This window comes from Mesoplodon bidens, assembly GCF_964165515.1.
Source record: "Mesoplodon bidens genome assembly, chromosome: 8".
NCBI classification, from domain to species: Eukaryota; Metazoa; Chordata; class Mammalia; order Artiodactyla; family Ziphiidae; genus Mesoplodon; species Mesoplodon bidens.
Window position 1 is genome coordinate 27,658,132 of NC_138165.1, and position 19,079 is coordinate 27,677,210.

At 36.6% G+C, this 19,079-nt stretch overlaps 1 protein-coding gene across 1 annotated transcript in view; it reads left to right on the forward strand.

Moving 5' to 3' along the window:
* Positions 1–19,079, forward strand: part of METTL8 (methyltransferase 8, tRNA N3-cytidine) — an 89,822-nt gene that overhangs the window by 29,721 nt on the left and 41,022 nt on the right. Inside the window, exon 2 of the mRNA XM_081242045.1 lies at positions 7,264–7,418. Coding sequence (XP_081098171.1) covers positions 7,276–7,418 — 143 coding nt within the window. The 5' untranslated portion in view covers positions 7,264–7,275. The remainder of the gene's footprint in view (positions 1–7,263; positions 7,419–19,079) is intronic.

A 19,079-nucleotide genomic window follows, 5' to 3' on the forward strand; every position in this document is an offset into this window, starting at 1 on the left:
TAACTCAAACTGCCTTAGCAATTAAAGCACACCAAGACATGCCTAGAAAACTCTTACCAGGCTTCCCTCTTGGATATCTGCAAGCTTTATTCCTGACAAATACCTGATAACTAGGAACTATAATGAGAAGCCCTGAGTCTGTGGGAAAACTGCATTGTAATAATGTGGCCAATATTCAGACCTTTATTTCATACAATTGTACTACTTTTCCACGTTATGCTGGCCTCATAAAAGAAATTGAGAAGTGTTCTCTCCCCTATTTTCTGAAAGAGTCTGTGTAAGATTGGTGTTATTTCTTCCTTAAACATTTGATAGTCACTAGGGAAGTCATCAGGGCCTCCAGTTTTCTTTGTAGGAAGGTTTTTTTTTGGTTTGTTTTTTTTTATTGTGGTAAAATTTACCATTTTAACCATTTTTAGGTGTAGAGTTCAGTGGCATTAAGTTTATTCACATAGTTGTGCAAACATCACAACCAGCCATCTCCAGAACTTTTTCATCTTCTCCCAACTAAAGCTCCATACCCATTAAAAACTTAACTCCCCTTTTTCTCCTCTCCCCAGCCCCTGACAACACCATTCTACTTTCTGTCTCTATGAACTTTATCGATCACTCTAGGAACTTGATTTAAGAGGAATGATATAACATTTGTCTTTTTGCAATTGGCTTATTTCACTTGGCATAATGCCTTCAAGGCTTATCCATGTTGTAGCATGCTCCAAAATTCCCCTATTTTTAAAGTCTGAATAATTTTCTATTTTATGTGTATATCACATTTTGTTTACCCATTCATCTTTGATGGACATTTGGATTGTTTCCACCTTTTGTATATTGTCAATAATGCTGCTATAAACATGGTGTGCAAATATCTCTTTGAGCCCCCACTTTCACTTCATTTGGGTATATATCCAGAAGTAAAATTGCTAGATTGTATGGTAATTCCATGCTTAATATTTTGAGGAATTGCCATACTATTTTTCACAGCAGCTGTACCATTTTACATTCCCACCAGCAATGCACAAAGGCTCCAGGTTCTCCATATCCTTACCAACACTTGTTATTTTCTTTTTTTTTGTTTAATTATACCCATCCTAATGGATGTGATGTTTGTTTGCTTTTAATTATAAATTTTATTTACTTAGTAAATTTAGAGCTCTTTAGATTTCTTTCTTGTGCTGTTTTAGTAAGTTATTATTGGTAAACTGTATTTTTAAGGCATTTATCCCATCTAATAAATGGAATAAAATTGTTCATAATAGCTCCCTATTAGTGTTTACAAGGTCTGTAGGGTCTATGGTGATGTCTCCTCTTTCATTCCTATTATTAGAAATTTGTATTTTCTGAAACACAAATGTTTGGTATCAGTCTTGTCAGAGGTTTATCAGTTTTATTAATATTTTCAAAGAACAAACTTTTGACCTTGATCTTCCCTGTTTTGTCCATTTTCTATTTCATTGATTTATGCTTTTATTTTTTATTATTTCCTTCTTTCTACTTACTTTGCATCAAACTTACTATTTTTCTAGTTTCTTGAGATTGAAGCTGAGATCATTGATTTGAGATCTTTTTTTTTTTCCTGTCTAATAGAAGCATTTAAAACTATAAATTTTTTCTAAACATTGCTTTAGCTACATCCCATAAAATTTGATATTTTAAGATTTGATTATTATTCAGTACAACATATTTTCTAATTTACCTTAAGATTTACTAACTCATGTAAATCTTAGACCCATAGGTTATTAAGAAGTACATTGCCGGGCTTCCCTGGTGGCGCAGTGGTTGAGAGTCCGCCTGCCGATGCAGGGGACACGGGTTCGTGCCCCGGTCTGGGAAGATCCCACATGCCGCGGAGCGGTTGGGCCCGTGAGCCATGGCCGTTGAGCCTGCGCGTCCGGAGCCTGTGCTCCGCAACGGGAGAGGCCACAACAGTGAGAGGCCCACGTACAGCAAAAAAAAAAAAAAAAAAAAAAAAAAAAAAAAGAAGTACATTGCTTAATTTCAAAATATTTGGGAATTTTTCTAGATATCTTGTTATTATTTTATGTTTGGATAAAAAAGCAAAAATAAGCAATACGCTCCTTCTTTAAAATGTAAACACAGAAATATATTTTTTAAAAGATATATCATACACAACACTGCATAAGACAGCTGGTGAGGTTATATTAATATTAGACAAAGCAGACTTCAAGAAAATGACTATTACTAGAAATAAGGAGGGGTATTTATTAATGAGTCAATTCATCAAAAATATTAACACTTAATATTGCTATTGTGGTCAGAAAACATACTCTGTATGATTTGAATACTTTGGAATTTATTAAGACTTGTCTTATAGCTCAGTATATGTGGTCTGCCTTGGCAAATGGTTCATGATCACTTGAAAAAATGTATATTCTGCTGTTATTAGGTATATTGCTCTTTCTATAAATGTCATTCAGGTCAAGTTGATAATGTTCAAAACTTCTATGTCCTTATTGATTTTTTGATAGTTCATTTCTGAGTGTTGTTCTGTTTATTACTGAGAGAGGGCTATTAAAATCTCCAAGTATTGCCGTGAATTTGTTAATTTTTCCTTTAAAAAATTCTATTTTTGCTTCGTGTATTTTGAAGCTCTGGTATTAGGTACATGTACATTTAGGATTTTTATGTCTTGATGAATTGGCTCATCATTATTAAATGTAAAAGTCTTTTTAAAAGTCTATTTTGTCTATTATGAAAGACCTAGATCCCACCACCTCAGATCAGAAGAAATGTCAGCAGCAACCCCTGCTCACCAGAAGGAATCAAGAAAGGACTGCTCTCCTGCTCAAATATTTGTCCTGCTCTTTTACCAGTCATCATTGCACAGAGTTTATGTTTAACACCAAATTCTTGTAGGGCTACCAAGTCCCATCTCTTTTTTAATTATTATCTATTTGTATCTTTAAAGTGCTTCTCTTATAGACAATACAGGTATGCCCTGCTTTTTGAAAGTTTGCTTTACCTCCTTCACTTTGATAAAAGACCTACATTGGTACCTGTTGTTGCTAAATGAAAGAAATCTGAAGAAGATTTTCACTTTTACGAAAAAAGGTGAAAACCGAAAATAGCTTTCAGTGTTTGTTTTGCAGTGAGCTGTTATAGAGGCAGTGCAAACCCTGAGCATCAAGAGTGGCACCTCCAAGCGCCTTCCCTGGGAACCACACTCAGCATCCCAGCATTAAGTCGCCATAGCTTTGAGCATCTGTGCTTTATCTTGATTTATTTTGTGCATCTATTAACAAGATGTGTCCTAAGGTAATTGCTTTTTTGCTTTACGCCATTTTGGCTTACAAAAGGTTTCACAGGAATCCTCCACTTTTGGATAGTCAGGGAGACCTGTGTATGGTTGAGTATTGCTTTTTCATACAAATTAACAACCTGTGTCTTTTAACTGGAATCCATTTACACTTAATGTAATTACTGATATGGTTGGATTTAAATATGTCATCTTGGTATTTGTTTTCTTCTTTTTTTTTTTTTTTTTGCCGTACGCGGGCCTCTCACTGCTGTGGTCTCTCCCGTTGCGGAGCACAGGCTCCGGATGCGCAGGCTCAGCGGCCATGGCTCACGGGCCCAGCCGCTCCGCAGCATATGGGATCCTCCTGGACCGCGGCACGAACCCGTGTCCCCTGCATCGGCAGGCGGACTCTCAACCACTGCGCCACCAGGGAGGCCCTTGGTATTTGTTTTCTAATTGTTCCATCTGATCTTTAGTTTCTCCTTCTTCCTTTCCTGCCTTCTTTTGGGTGAATAGAATATTTTTAGCTATGCTTCTTCGTGTTATTTCAAATAAAAGTACTACTTATCCATACAGTTTCATTATGCAAATAATATCTTAGTTAAACTTGTATTCAAATTAGGGTATGCCAAAGACCTAAATAGACATTTCTCCAAAGAAGATATACAGATTGCCAACAAACACATGAAAGGATGCTCAACATCACTAATCATTAGAGAAATGCAAATCAAAACTACAGTGAGGTATCACCTCACACCGGTCAGAATGGCCATCATCAAAAAATCTAGAAACAATAAATGCTGGTGAGGGTGTGGAGAAAAGGGAACCCTCTTGCACTGTTGGTGGGAATGTAAACTGATACAGCCACTATGGAGGTTCCTTAAAAAACTAAAAATAGAATTACCATATGACCCAGCAATCCCACTACTGGGCATATACCCTGAGAAAACCAGGAATTCAAAAAGAGTCATGTACCACAATGTTCACTGCAGCTCTATTTACAATAGCCAGGACATGGAAGCAACCTAAGTGTCCATCGACAGATGAATAGATAAAGAAGATGTGGCACATATATACAATGGAATATTACTCAGCCATAAAAAGAAACGAAACTGAATTATTTGTAGTGAGGTGGATGGACCTAGAGTCTGTCAAACAGAGTGAAGTAAGTCAGAAAGAGAAAAACAAATACTGTATGCTAACACATATATATGGAATCTAAAAAAAAAAAAAAAAAAAGGTTCTGAAGAACCTAGCAGCAGGACTGGAATAAAGACGCAGATGCAGAGAATGGACTTGAGGACACGGGGAGGGGGAAGGGTAAGCTGGGATGAAGTGAGAGAGTGGCATAGACATATATACACTACCAAACGTAAAATAGATAGCTAGTGGGAAGCAGCCGCATAGCACAGGGAGATCAACTCAGTGCTTTGTGACCACCTAGAGGGGTGGGATAGGGAGGGTGGGAGAGAGACGCAAGAGGGAGGAGATATGGGGATATATGTATATGTATAGCTGATTCACTTGGTTATAAAGCAGAAACCAGCACACCATTGTAAAGCAATTATACTCCAATAAAGATGTTTTAAATAAACTTTGCACTCCAGAAAAAAAACCAACAAAAACAAATTAGCGTATGCCAAAAGAGAGTTAGTTAATAGAGCGTACATAAAGAGAGTGGGACTCTATGGTGGCAGAAACCAATTTTCTCTACCAGAATTCTTTTGGGAGCTGACCCTGCCCTTCTCTTTTTTTCTCATCTCAAAATGGAACCATGACCTAGTAAACATTAAGCTAACATGATAGTAATAACATAAAACACATATTTATTAATCATTGCAGTGACTATAACTGGATAGCTGCCTGTACAGTGTCAACTCTTCGGTCACTTCCTTCTTCCACACTGCAGGGATCTAAGGAGCCACCTTGGGAAATATGAAGTAACTTCCTTCCAATTAAATTTATGTCAGACAAGTACCATTTTTGTGTAGTCAGTCAAACAATTAATTCACAAGCAGCTTGGTGCTGCCCTTAGAAGTTTGCGATTTAGTTGAGAAAGCGTTTATGTTAAGTAGTTTTATGATGTATCTCTATTATATTTATTATACAGTTTACTATATATTTATATAATAAAAAAGATAAAGAGCATTGCAAGGCTGTTGTAGATAAAAACATAAATGAAATAAAGATGTTTGTGTGGTTAATTAGAAAAAGCTGCCTAAGCTGGACAAATTGCCACATGTTTAGGCCCTGGCTATACCATGTTTTTCTATGGGCTAGCAGTCTGCAAGGCACACACTTCTCTGACGTTTTCCTGAATTGCCTAATATCCAATCTGGTTATGCCTTTTTGTCTCCAGCTGTCTATAGATGTTCTTGGTCGTTTATAGTGAGAGAAACATCCTTTTTTCCCTTCTCTTCCTCTTCTATATATAGATAGATATAGATAAGTATCACGTGATTATCTGAAGGTTTGAAATTTCATTTTGATTTGGCTTTCCTGGGTGGAAAACATTTACATCATTTCATACTTTTGAGCATGAATTGCCTCTTTTTCTAGGTGTAATCCATTTCTACTCTTCAGCATACGGAAGATTTTATGAATAATGTTCAGTGCAGAAAGAGAGCTCTAAAAATAATTGTGCCGGTAGGGTTTTGTTAGTCTTATGTGGAACAGTGACAGGAGAAAAGAACAAAGGCACGTCAGAGGAAAGGTAGTGGTAGGCAGAGCATTTGATTTCATTTGCCTCCACCAAAGAGCTTGCATTTAGTGGAGAAGGAAAAACAAATAAGAAACGGGAGATCTGCACTAGCTATTGAATGTTTCATTTCTCATCACTGTTAGTCACATTTGAATGGAATCATTGCAGTCTTTTTGGTGTGTATAACTAAACCTTTTTTTCCTGAAAGGAAAATCTTGAATTTTATGTTTAAAAGCACAGTGAGATGTTTTTGACATTCTGCAGTTTGTTTTGGAATTCATAGTCTTAAAACCCATTGGCTTTCAGTAAGATGGTAAAGGGTGTGCAATACATGTCATTTTTATGCCTGATAGCACCTGCGATAGTCTCTGATGCGTATTATATATACACACCTTTTAGCATCTGTTTCTACCTGACAGCTTACAGCGTTAGGCTGAATGTTGCAATTAACAGCTGAGTGGGGGTGAAATGCCAAGCGGTATTACAATGGATTCTTATTGGAAAAAATAAGCTTTTTAGAGCTTATTTTTGATACTTTTCCATGAAGATTTTAAGCCGACATATATGCCAGTACATAATTAAAATAACATACTCTTTAAATGTTTAAGTTATTCTCCAGAAATGGAGATAGATTTGGCTAATCAAATGATGATTCTCCTCTTGAGCTGGGATTTAAGCATGCGTTTTGTACAGGGAAATGTGTTTTGCAAATGCATTACTGATTATTCTTTAAAATGTATGTATACAGGGTTGTTAGAATTAAGAATTGTTGGGATCATATCTTAATATAGTATTTACTTATTTATTTTACCAATATTCATATTATTCAGCCCAGCCCAGGGAATGAGATTTTAACAATTTGTTTTCTTATTCTGCTCCTATACTTGGGTTTTTGGTCTAGTGGTCATCAAATATTCCCTAGAAATACATTTGTGTAGAATTCCCAAAACAAAATAATAAAATCACTTAAAAAACATTTTAGTATACAAAATCCAGATTCTGGGCTTACATGCTTTGGCCATGTGCTAAAAATTATATAAGCAAATACCAAACAAAGCCAAGTTGGTCAAGGCTGTGACTTATAAAGAATGCCAGGCAATGTTGTACACTCCCAAATATTCTTTTCCCTTCTCTTGACCTGAAAAATACTTCAGGAAAGAAGCTACCATGCCCATCTTTCATTTCAAATTTTTTAGTTTTCATGTCCTTTCTCAGCTTGTAAACCTTTTAGGCCAGTTTTTGGCTCTTAGATAAATAATATATTGTTTAATCCATATTGACTAATTAACTGTTTGTAATTTTCCAGGTACTGATTAGGATGAATGTGATTTGGAGAAATTATTTTTCTTGTCTAAGGATAAGAAAAGTGCCTCACAGATACCAAAGTAGTTATCACCCAGTGGCCCCTCTGGGATCAAGGATTTTAACTGATCCAGCCAAAGTTTTTGAACACAACATGTGGTAAGTTATCTTTTTAGGTGTGATATAATGTATGTACATTAAGCATCACCAGTGTTATTATTTTCATTTAGTGCCAGAAAAGGATTTTTTAAATTGAGCACTTATGTTGTTGAAGTTGAAAGCAAGGGTAACTGATCCCAACTTAGATGTTGCCAATTCTGAATTTCTTTGCAAAGAGAATTAGAAAAGTGAAGTTTCCCAAGTGCTTTCCTCAGCTTTGGGTTCTTGTAGGCCCTCCCTGCTCACCTCTGATCCTGATTTGGCAGCATATCACTGAGGGGGCTTCTTTTCTAGGTAGAGCCCTCCACTTGCCTCTTTTACAAGTACTTATCAATCAGCAAATGTGTACTCAGTACCTGCTGCTTACTGAGCACCAGGGAGAACACATTGGTTTGACCTTAATTCATGCTTTTAGGAAATCCACCCTCTATTTGTGAAGATAGATGGGTATTTATAGGAAAAACTGATAATTAGGAATACAAGGCAGCAAATTGTAAGGGCCCAGAGTGTTCTTATAAGGCATAGGTCTGTATAAGAACAACCCAACAATGCAGAATCACTTCTATTTTGGCATAGTCAGGAAGATTTTTTTTTCAGCTTTATTGAGTTATAATTGGCATATAAAGGAAGGTTTAAGTGGGGAAACTGAGATATTTATTCTTTCTCCAGTACCCAGTATGGTGCCTGACACATAAATATTTGTGGAATAATAGATAGGTAAAGCTGGAGTAAGGGCATTCTAGGTGGGTAGATAGTCATATCCACCTAGATGAGGAAGTATAAGGCATATTCAGGAGAACAGGATAGTTTGCCTAAAATAAAGGCTCTTCTAGGAGATTGGTAAATGATAAGGTTGGAATGGTAATAGGCCAGGTGTGGGGTAGGAGCAAGATTGTGTGTGGTCTTAAATTCACACCTAAAGTGAAAGGTATTACAGAGCCACTAAAGAGAAATGGCATTCATTATACATGGTATATTAAGTATAAGTATTTGGATAACAGTATAAGGATAGATCAGCAGGTAGAACTAGAAGCAGAAGAGGGCAAATAAGAGAGATTGTAAGGGAAGAAAAAATAGAACTTGGTGCTTCTGTAGAATAAAGGAAAAGGAAACATTTGACTCTGAAGGTTTGATCTTAGATGACTAATAGAAATAGAAAAATTGGGGCTTCCCTGGTGGCGCAGTGGTTGAGAATCTGCCTGCTAATGCAGGGGACACGGGTTCGAGCCCTGGTCTGGGAAGATCCCACATGCCGCGGAGCAACTAGGTCCATGAGCCATAACTACTGAGCCTGTGCGTCTGGAGCCTGTGCTCCGCAATAAGAGAGGCCACGATAGTGAGAGGCCCGCGCACCGCGATGAAGAGTGGCCCCCGCTTGCCGCAACTAGAGAAAGCCCTCGCACAGAAACGAAGACCCAACACAGCCATAAATAAATAAATAAATAAATTTCTTTTAAAGGTGCAAAAAAAATAAATAAATAGAAAAATCAAGAGGTAAATTGATTTTTAAAAAAATATAATAGAAGAAAAACGAGTGGTTTATCTTCTTTTTTTAAATTGAAGTGTAGTTGATGTACAATATTATATAAGTTACAGGTATAAAATATAGTGATTCACAATTTTTTAAGGTTATACTCCATTTATAGTTATAAAATATTGGCTATATTCTCATCCTTGTAGCTTATTTTATACATAATAGTTTGTACCTCTTAATTCCCTACCCCTATATTGCCCCTCCCTCTTCTCTCTTACCCCGGTAACCACTGGTTTGTTCTCTATGTCAAACAGGTGGTTTCTTATAAAGTTAAATATACACTTACCATATGACACAGCAATTCCACCCACTCCTAGGTATTTACCAGAATAAATGAAAACATACGTCCACATAAAGACTTGTATATGAGTGCTCATAACAGATATAGGAATTTGACAAAATAAGAGGTAAATTGATTTTTTATTTTGGAATAAAGATGGTGCATTTAATTTTAGATATTTTGAATAGGTTTTGAGAGAGGGACATCCTGAGAAAAATGTCCAGAACATAGACTCCACTGCTAGGAAGAGAGAGCAGTCAGGGCTGAAGATGTGAGGTTGGGTATAATATCTGCAGATAAGATTGTTATCTGACTAGCCTTGGGAGCAGGACCTCTAGGGCTGGGAAAGTAATTCATAGACTTTCTGTGTTTATATTGCAACAGAATATCAATTTTAAAAGGAAATAGATTGACTTTTTATTAATTAGTCCTGCACTATACAATATGGTGGCCACTACCCACATATGGTTTTTGAGCACTTGAAACCTGGTTAGTCTGAATTGAGATGTGCTGTAACATTTTGAAGACTTAATACAAGTAAAAGGTAAAGTATATCATTAATAATTTTTGTAGTTAATTATTCAATAAATGTTAAAATGATATTATTTTGGATATGTTGAATTACAGTATATTATTAAAATTAATTTCCTTTCTTTTCACTTTTTTTTATCATGGCTACGAGAAAATTTTAAATTACATGTGTGGCCGACATAATATTTTCTTGGACAGTTGCTAAGTTAAACCATTTTGACTATCATCACCAATTTGGACAGTTATAATAGGCTGTGAGATAATTGTCAAACAGTTAAACCTCCAGAGGAACTTCTGGTCCTAGGCAAGCTCCTCATTTGCCAGTTTTTTTGTTTTGTTTTTGTTTTTTGTCAGTAGACTCTAGTGATTTAGTTGTCTACATCTCTTTTTCCATTTGCTATCACTAGCTTTTTTGCCCAGGATTCCTGCCTGACCATTTAAGTTCTGTTTTGTCATAGGCTCTCAGGGAAGCAAGGGTCATCTGGTTCAGTGCCTCTCAAATACTGTGGTCTAGCTTAGGGCTGCTGCACAAGAATCCCTTGAGGTATGGCCCAGGAATTTGTAATTTGAAGAAGTTCTTTTAGTAATTCTGTTGAGCTACCAGGTTTAGGAATCCTTGATGCAGTCCAATGGTTTCAAACTTTAGCAGAATTTTTTTTCCAAGTGAACGCTTAACATAGAATCCCAATATTTAAAAGGTAAAAACAAACCTACTCTGAGTGAAGTGAAGTGGTCATAGAGGCTTGGGGCATCGACAGCTCCACTTCCCTTTTCCTCTCCCACCCCTCCCTCCCTCTAGCAGCCTAGAGGACCTTTAAGGTTCAGCTGACCAGAGTTTGAAAAGCCTTGATCTGATCTCTACAGCCATCCTCCTCCATAGCATACCCCCAAAGAAGTTACCCTGCCTGTGCAGGATACCTCTAGTGAACTCTCTCCAAAGCAGATACATACTGTAATAATAAAAAAATAATAATTTTCTCCAAGGGAAGAGGAAAGTAGTTGCTTCACATCACCTCCCCACGTCCCCCACCCCAGGTCCCCCCATTTTTTTGCTTGAAGAGAAGATAAGTAAATTAAACTGAAAACCAGAAGACTGGTTTACTTTCTCCTTACTTCAAGTCCAAAGTTCTGTCTAAAAGTTCTCACTTCCTTCCTTATTTCCTCCTTTATATTTAAGAATAATGTCTCCTCATGCTGAATTTTGATTTTTAAGAAGTTTCTTAACAAGTACATGTCAGTTTTCTCTCAGAGATGTTGATCAGAATTGTGTACAGTTCATTTTTCCCTTTAGCCTCTAGTCTAGTTAAATAAGAACTATTTACTCTATACATGAACCTCTTGTTAAAAATTTTTTGAGAAAAAATAAAAATACCCTTTTTCTTCAGTTTCTATATCCTGAGTAATATTTGCCCTCCAGATTCTGGATATTACTAGTATTTACGTCTGCCTATAGGCTCTTAATTCTTAATAGTTTAGTTAAGTGAATTTCATATAACATAAAATTAACCATTTTAGGTGAACAGTTCAGTGGCATTAAATTACATTCACGATTTTGTGCAACCAGCATCGTTCCAAAACATTTCCATAACTCTAAAGTAAAATCCCTTATCCATTAGGCCTCTTACACTCATGCTACAGTTCCCAGCCCCTGGCAACCACCAATCTGTGTTTGTCTCTAGAGAATTACCTCTTCTGCATATTTCGTGTAAATGAGATTATACAATATGTGATCTTCTGTGTCTGGCTTCTTTCCCTTAGCATAAAGTCTTGGAGATCCATCCATATTGTAGCATGTATCAGTACTTGATTCCTTTTTATGACAGAATAGTATTCCATTGTGTGTATATACCACAGTTGGTTTATCCACTCATTCACTGATGGACATTTAAGCTATTTCCACCTTTTGGCTCTTGTGAACAGAGCTGCTGTGAACATGTGTATACATGTACTTGTTTGAGTTACCTAGGAGTGGAACTGTGGGGTCATGTGGTAATTCTACATTTAACTTTTTGCAGAACCGCCAAACTTTTCCACAGTGACTAAATCATTTTGTATTCCACTTATAGACTTTTAATTATACTTACTACATTTATCAGTTTGGGGGGCACTGACATGAAACTATATTCAGAGTGCTTATGAGACATGGCCCAGACATCTGTCTGTATTGAGCAAATTACACAGTTACTTGGAAAAATCATTCCTTATTCCATGCTGCTCCTGGTTTAAGTGTATAGGAACTTTTCAGGGGATCCCTGAAATTTATAAGGAAGCAGTAAGCACTTGTATTATCATACGACTAAATCAGCTAGGCCAGCAGCTTTCAAGCTTTTTGGCAAGACCCACAGTAAGGAGAATAGTTTACATCATGGAACAGTACCTGTATGTATAACACATGCACATATATGAAACAGGAACAGAAGTTTCCTATGCAGTTTTACCATGTAAGACATGCACTCATAGCTTCCATTTGTTCTTTTCTGCTCCATTTTTGTTTATTTCTCTTTTTAAATGTAGATGGACTAACTAAATTGATTTCATGACTCACTAAAAGTGTCATGACCTTGAATTTAAAAACACTGAGCTAAGTGATTCTCTAGATCCAAGGTAAGACCTATATCCTGGAACATGACTTTCTATTACATAACCCATTTAAATAGTTGACTGTTTCCAGTATCCCAATAGAGTTCAGGTATCAAGAATTCTTTCTTACTATATAGTCTGAATTTTCTTTATACAATAATTTGTCATGAGAGGCAATCTAGATGTTAAAAGAGGCAGTCTACATGTCTAACTTTAGGAAGTTACTTAATCTCTCTGTGCCTCATCTCTAAAATGGGATAATAATAGTAATATTAACCTCATAGAGTTGTTGTAAGGATTGAATTAGTGTATATATATATTATAATATAAATTGTATATACATGATAAATAAGCAACACATAAGAATTAGCTGTATTATTATTATTACCATTTCCTAACATGTACTTTAGTTACTTATGTATCTGTTTTATCTTCATTATTAGATTGTATGACTCTTCAGAGAAGAACTTAGCTTATATCTGTTTCATTGCTATATTCTCTATATTATAGGCACCCAATAAGTTTGTTTGAATAAGTGAATCAATGTAGAGAAATAGGAGATCCAGTTCATGTCTACTCGAAATTTACAGCTGGACTGAGAGTTAATATCGTAGCTATAAAAAATAAAATTAAAAAATAAAAAATAAAATTTAAAAATATAGCTAAACATGGGCTTCAGAACCCAAAAAATCTGAATTTAAGCCCTGACTCTACCCCTTTCCAGCTGTAGGAATTTGAGCAAGTTTTTTTCATGAGGTGTTATGAGTATTAAAGGAAATAAATATGTAAAACACTTAGTAGTAGTAAGCTCCCTAAAAGGCATCATTCTTGTTATTATTATAAGATGGAGAGTTGAGATATATACCAATGAATAAATAAACAGTATAGAGGACTATGCAGGGTCATACAGTGAAGACAGTGAAGACCATAGGAATAGTCTTCAGAATAGGAAGAGATTTTTGAGATGGGGATGTAAGAAAGTCAGTAAGATTTCATAGAGTAGGTAGGATTTAACCTGGGCTCAGAAGGATGAGGAGGATTTAAATAGTGAAAACCATTTTGTTCTAGACATGAGCATGAGCAAAGATCTGCATTGTACATGAGGTATATTTCGTGTACAAAAGCAGGCAAATAGACCAGCCCACTTGGAAGAGAGGTTTCACATTTTGAAACTGGGTAAATGGTGTGACAAAAGAAGTATTTTAGGAGAATTAATCAGGCTCTGTTGTTCAGGACACCTAGAGTTAACCATTATAGAACATGAAATGATATCTTTTTTCCTCAGCTTTTTTTTTTTTTTTTTTTTTGCGGTACGCGGGCCTCTCACTGTTGTGGCCTCTCCCATTGCGGAGCACAGGTTCCGGATGCGCAGGCCCAGCGGCCATGGCTCACGGGCCCAGCCGCTCCGCAGCATGTGGGATCTTCCCGGACCGGGGCACGAACCTGTGTCCCCTGCATCGGCAGGCGGACTCTCAACCACTGCGCCACCAGGGAAGCCCTCCTTAGCATTTTTGTTATATTGACATGTACCCATCACTGGGCTAGGTTCAGAGCAGTACTCAAGAGAGGAACAGCAGATGATCACTGCTCTAAAGGAGCTCTAGTCTGTTTCACTAATAAGCTTGAGTCCTCCAGGTAAAGAAGATGGAATGAATCTGAAAAACAAAGTATTCCTCCTCCAACAAAATGAATAAGAAGTAGTAAAAGCAAGCAAAAACTATGCCAACAGCAACTACATGAGTTCATACTGATCATACATAGACAATTAGTGACCAAGGAAAGAAACTATAGATTCATGTGTGGCTCAGAATGGCTCCTAACCCTATCTTTATCCCTCAGAAGCAGTACTAGGGAAAGGTCAGCTGACAAATCATTACTAATACTCATTAGGCAGCCCTGGCAAATGTCGAGAAAGAGCCCTTGAAAATAAATGTTCTTACCTATCACAGAAGAATTTGAGGTCTTAGTAGAGCAGGGAAAATCATGGGACTCACCATTTTCCAGAGTTCCATGCTGAATTGAAACTATCCAAAGCCCAAGGGAAACCCCCATAGGAATAGGACACATCCTAACTAGATAAGTGAAACCTAGCATAGATAGGACTTAATAAATCTCCAAAAAAAAAAAAAAAAACAAGGCAGACCCAGACCCTCATAAAATAAAGGCTGCCAACTACCCAGTGGAGTTCCCCCTTCTCCCCCACCTCTGACACCCTCAGATTACAGAAAAGTGCAGAGGATACATAATACCCAGCCTTCAAACTAAGCTTGCAGAGGAAGATAAACCTGAGTAAGGTTTGGTGTCAAGAGAATTTATCTGCCAACAAACCAGAGAGGAAAGAAGGAAGGAGGGGAGAAAGAACATAGCATGCACAATGGATTAGTTTGCATTTTCCAATATTTTATGTAAAGGAAATCACAATATATACTCTTTTTTTTTTTTTTTTTTTAACAGTACGCGGGCCTCTCACCACTGCGGCCTCTCCTGTTGCGGAGCACAGGCTCCAGATGCACAGGCCCAGCGGCCATGGCCCATGGGCCCAGCCGCTCCGCGGCATGTGGAATCTTCTGGACCGGGGCACGAACCCATGTCCCCTGCATCAGCAGGTGGACTCCCAACCACTGCGCCACCAGGGAAGCCCTATACTCTCTTTTTTTCTGGCCTCTTTTACTAAGGATCATTATTTTTAGGTTTATGCATGTTGTTGCATATATCAATAGTTTGTTTATTTTTCTGACTGATAAAAGACAGAATAAAATCAGAATATATAAAAAGCTCTCAAAATTCGTTAAACAAACAACCCAATAGAAATGGGCAAAATATTGAACAGACACTTCACCGAATAAGATACACAGATAACAAGCATATGAAAAGATGCTCAAACATCAGTAGTCATGAGGGACGTGCAAATTAAAGTCACAATGAAATACTACCAAACATTTATTAGAATAGCTAAAGTTCAAAATATTGTACCAATACTGTTGGTGAAGATGTAGGGGAACTGGAATTTTCATACACTGCTGGTGGGAATGTAAAATGGTGTAACCACTTTGGAAAACAGCTTGGCAGTTTCCTTAAAAATTAAACATACAACCTCTATATGGTTCAGCCATTCCATTCCTAGATATTTATCCAAGAGAAAAGAAAGCATACAAAGACTTTTGCATGATTGTTCATAGCAGCTTTATGTGTAATAGCCAAATTTGGCAACCATCAACAAGTAAATGGATAAACCAATTGTGGTATATCTATATAATGAACACTACTAATAAAAAAGGAATGAAACTATTGATACACACAACAACATGAATGAATTTCAAAATAATTATGCTGAGTAAAAGAAGCTAGAAATAAAGAGTATGTACTTTACTTTTACTGTACTAGAAAATGCAAACTAATCTAGAGGCCAACAACAGATCAGTGGTTGTTAGTGAAGCAGGAGGGGGGGTGGCGAGAAGGGGAGGGGTGGAAGGGAGGGATTACAAAGGTGCACCAGAAAACTTGAGAGTAATGGATATATTCATTAACTTGGTTGTGGTGACGTTTCCATGCATATTACATTTGTCAAAATGTATCAAATCATATACTTTAACTATGTGCTGTATGTCAGTTATACCTCAATAAAGCCATTAAAAAATATGGTTACATCCATACATTGGAAAACAATGTAGCAGTTAATAAAAATAAGAGAGATCCATGTGTATTGATATCAAGGGATGGCTATGGTATGTCATTAAACAAAAAGAGCAAGTTGCAGAAAAGTATCTCTAGTATGGCCTCATTTTTATTAAGGAATTTCTATACGTGTGCTACAGTATATACATATCTTTGTTTTTATATACACAGAAATGTCTGGAAAGGTCCACATCATACTGATAACACTTTATCTCAGGGATGGACATGGGGATAAGAAGTAGGGTAGAGATGAAACTTCGTATTTTATAAACATTAGTATTATGCTCATCATAATACTAATCTTCCTCATCTTCCTAACAGTTTTGAGTTCTACCAAATCTTCTTCATTTTCATGTCCCCAGTTCACAGCCCAGTGCCTAATAGATACAGGTTGTCAATAAATGTCTAATGAGAGAAGTAAATATTGTTTTTTTTCCAACAGCTGTGACCTCTATCCCTTGTATGCAGAAGTGGGAAGGCATTGGTTCTTTCTGTGTGTCTTTTGTATGTCATTCATTCCTAAGTAAGAAAATGATTTACTAATAAAAATAATCAACTGAAATATTTATTATGGCCAAAAAAGATAAGTGGAAAGCCAGGACTCAGAAATATAAATTAGTGTCAATAGTAGAAAAGATTTAATTGAAGTTAGTTCAATTATTCTCTGATTTACCTATAACAGCTATATTTTATCCATCCGAGACATTTTTTTTTACCGATTAACAGCTCTGTGAAGTCATGGCATTTCTTAAAATTGATGGCATCTTACAATTGTAATTGGAAGTGATTTTTTCTTTCTTACTTGTACAGAAAATAATGGTATCTTAGATTTGATAAAATAGGATAATTATAATTTCAAAGTACATAGTCTTAGTTGTACACTGTTTTGAGAACTATTACATTTATTTTACTAATACAAAAACTAAGAGACATAGAAAATATAAATTACTTTCCACTGCCATACATCAAGGTTAACATTTGAATATTTGTTATATTGTTAGAAAAGCATGAAAACCTTTTGTTATATGGATAAATAGGCAACAGACATAAAAGATTGACCCAGAAGGAAGTACATGTGAACATATGGGAAAATATACAACAGTAAAAGAAATACAGATCAAAACAATTTGGTACCTTTTTAGAGCTACTAAAATAACACCAAAAAAGAAAGAAAAAGAGAGAGAGAGAAATTTAAGATAACACCGTATCCTGGTAGCAGTGTAAGTTAATACAATCTGGTTATATTTCTGTTTATTTTTTGTCTCATCTGTTCTTTTATTTTTCTCTACTGGCTTTTTGGCTATACATCTTTTGATTATTTTTTGTATGTTATTTTAGATCAGTAGTTTCAAACATTTTGGTCTTAGGACCCCTGTACACTGTTAAATCATTGAGGACCCCAAAGACCTGTTATTTATGTGGATTATATCTATTGATATGTTCCATATTAGAGATTGAAACTGAACATTAAAATATTAATTCATTTTAAAACAACAATAATAAACTCATTACAAGTTAACATAAATTACATATTTTCATGAAAATATCTATTTGCTCCCAAAAAATATAGTGCAAGGAGTGCATTGTTTTAAATGTTTGTAAGTCTCTTTAATGTCTGGCTTAATGGAAAAAGCTGGATTCTCATATGTGCTTCTTCGTTTAATCTTTTGTGTAATGTTGTTTAGGTTGAATTATATGAAGGAAATTTGGCCTCACACAGATATATACTGGTAAAAGAGAGGAGTTTTATAATAGCGTCTTAAGATAATTTTAGATATTTTTCTATTTTTTTTTTAGCTGTGCCCCACATCTTGTGGGATCTTAGTTCCCTGACCCGGGGTTGAACCCTGGCCCTCGGCAGTGAAAGCGCAGGAGTCCTAACCACTGGACCACCTGGAATTCCCCATATTTTTCTTTCCTTTTTAAAAAATATTTATTTGTTTGTTTGTTTGTTTATGGCTGTGTTGGGTCTTTGTTGCTGCACACGGGCTTTCTCTAACTGCGGCAAGCAGGGGCTACTCTTCATTGTGGTGCATGGGGGTCTAATTGTGGTGGCTTCTCTTGTTGCAGAGCACGGGCTCTAGGTGCGCCTGCTTGCTTCACTAGTTGTGGCTCACAGGCTCTAGAGCGCAGGCTAAGTAGTTGTGGCGCATGGACTTAGTTGCCCCACGGCATGTGGGATCTTCCCGGACCAGGGCCCGAACCTGTGTCCCCTGCATTGGCAGGTGGATTCTTAACCACTGCGCCACCAGGGAAGCCCCCCCCATATTTTTCTTGATACTACATTAAATCTCAACAGCAGCAGTTTCTTAGTTGCAATATGGAATATGAAACCATACCAATGAACTTCTGGTATTGTGCTATATTACAATCCATTGTTACACCTTATACTTTTTTTTTAAATAAATTTATTTATTTTATTTATTTATTTTTGGCTGCGTTGGGTCTTCGTTGCTGTGCCCCGGCTTTCTCTAGTTGCGGTGAGTGGGGACTACTCTTCGTTGCGGTGTGCAGACTTCTCATTGCAGTGGCTTCTCTTGTTGCAGAGCACGGGCTCTAGCCGTGCAGGCTGCAGTAGTTGTGGCTCATGGGCTCTAGAGCGCAGGCTCAGTAGTTGTGGTGCACGGACTTAGTTGCTCCGTGGCATGTGGGATCTTCCCAGACCAGGGCTCAAACCCGTGCCCCCTGAATTGGCAGGCAGATTCTTAACCACTGCACCACCAGGGAAGCCCACACCTTATATTTTGAATTTTTTTTTTTACGTATGCATCATTTTATGACATCATGTATGGATAATTTGGAAAGTTTAGTTCCCTGTTTTATGTAGATTCAGATTACACATTTCATTATACAATATTCAGAAATCACATTTGTTAATACACCATTATTCCCATCAGGAAAAATCTCTTAAGTATTGGGAGCTATCCAACTCATGGTGGTGGAAACAACCTTTCCAAAATCCTAATTTTTGCTTGAAAGCACAAAATTTATCTTTGACAGCAAATACTTTTTCTTTTCTTAAAGTGATAGGCTCATTTTGTTTACTTTTAAGATGCCGAAT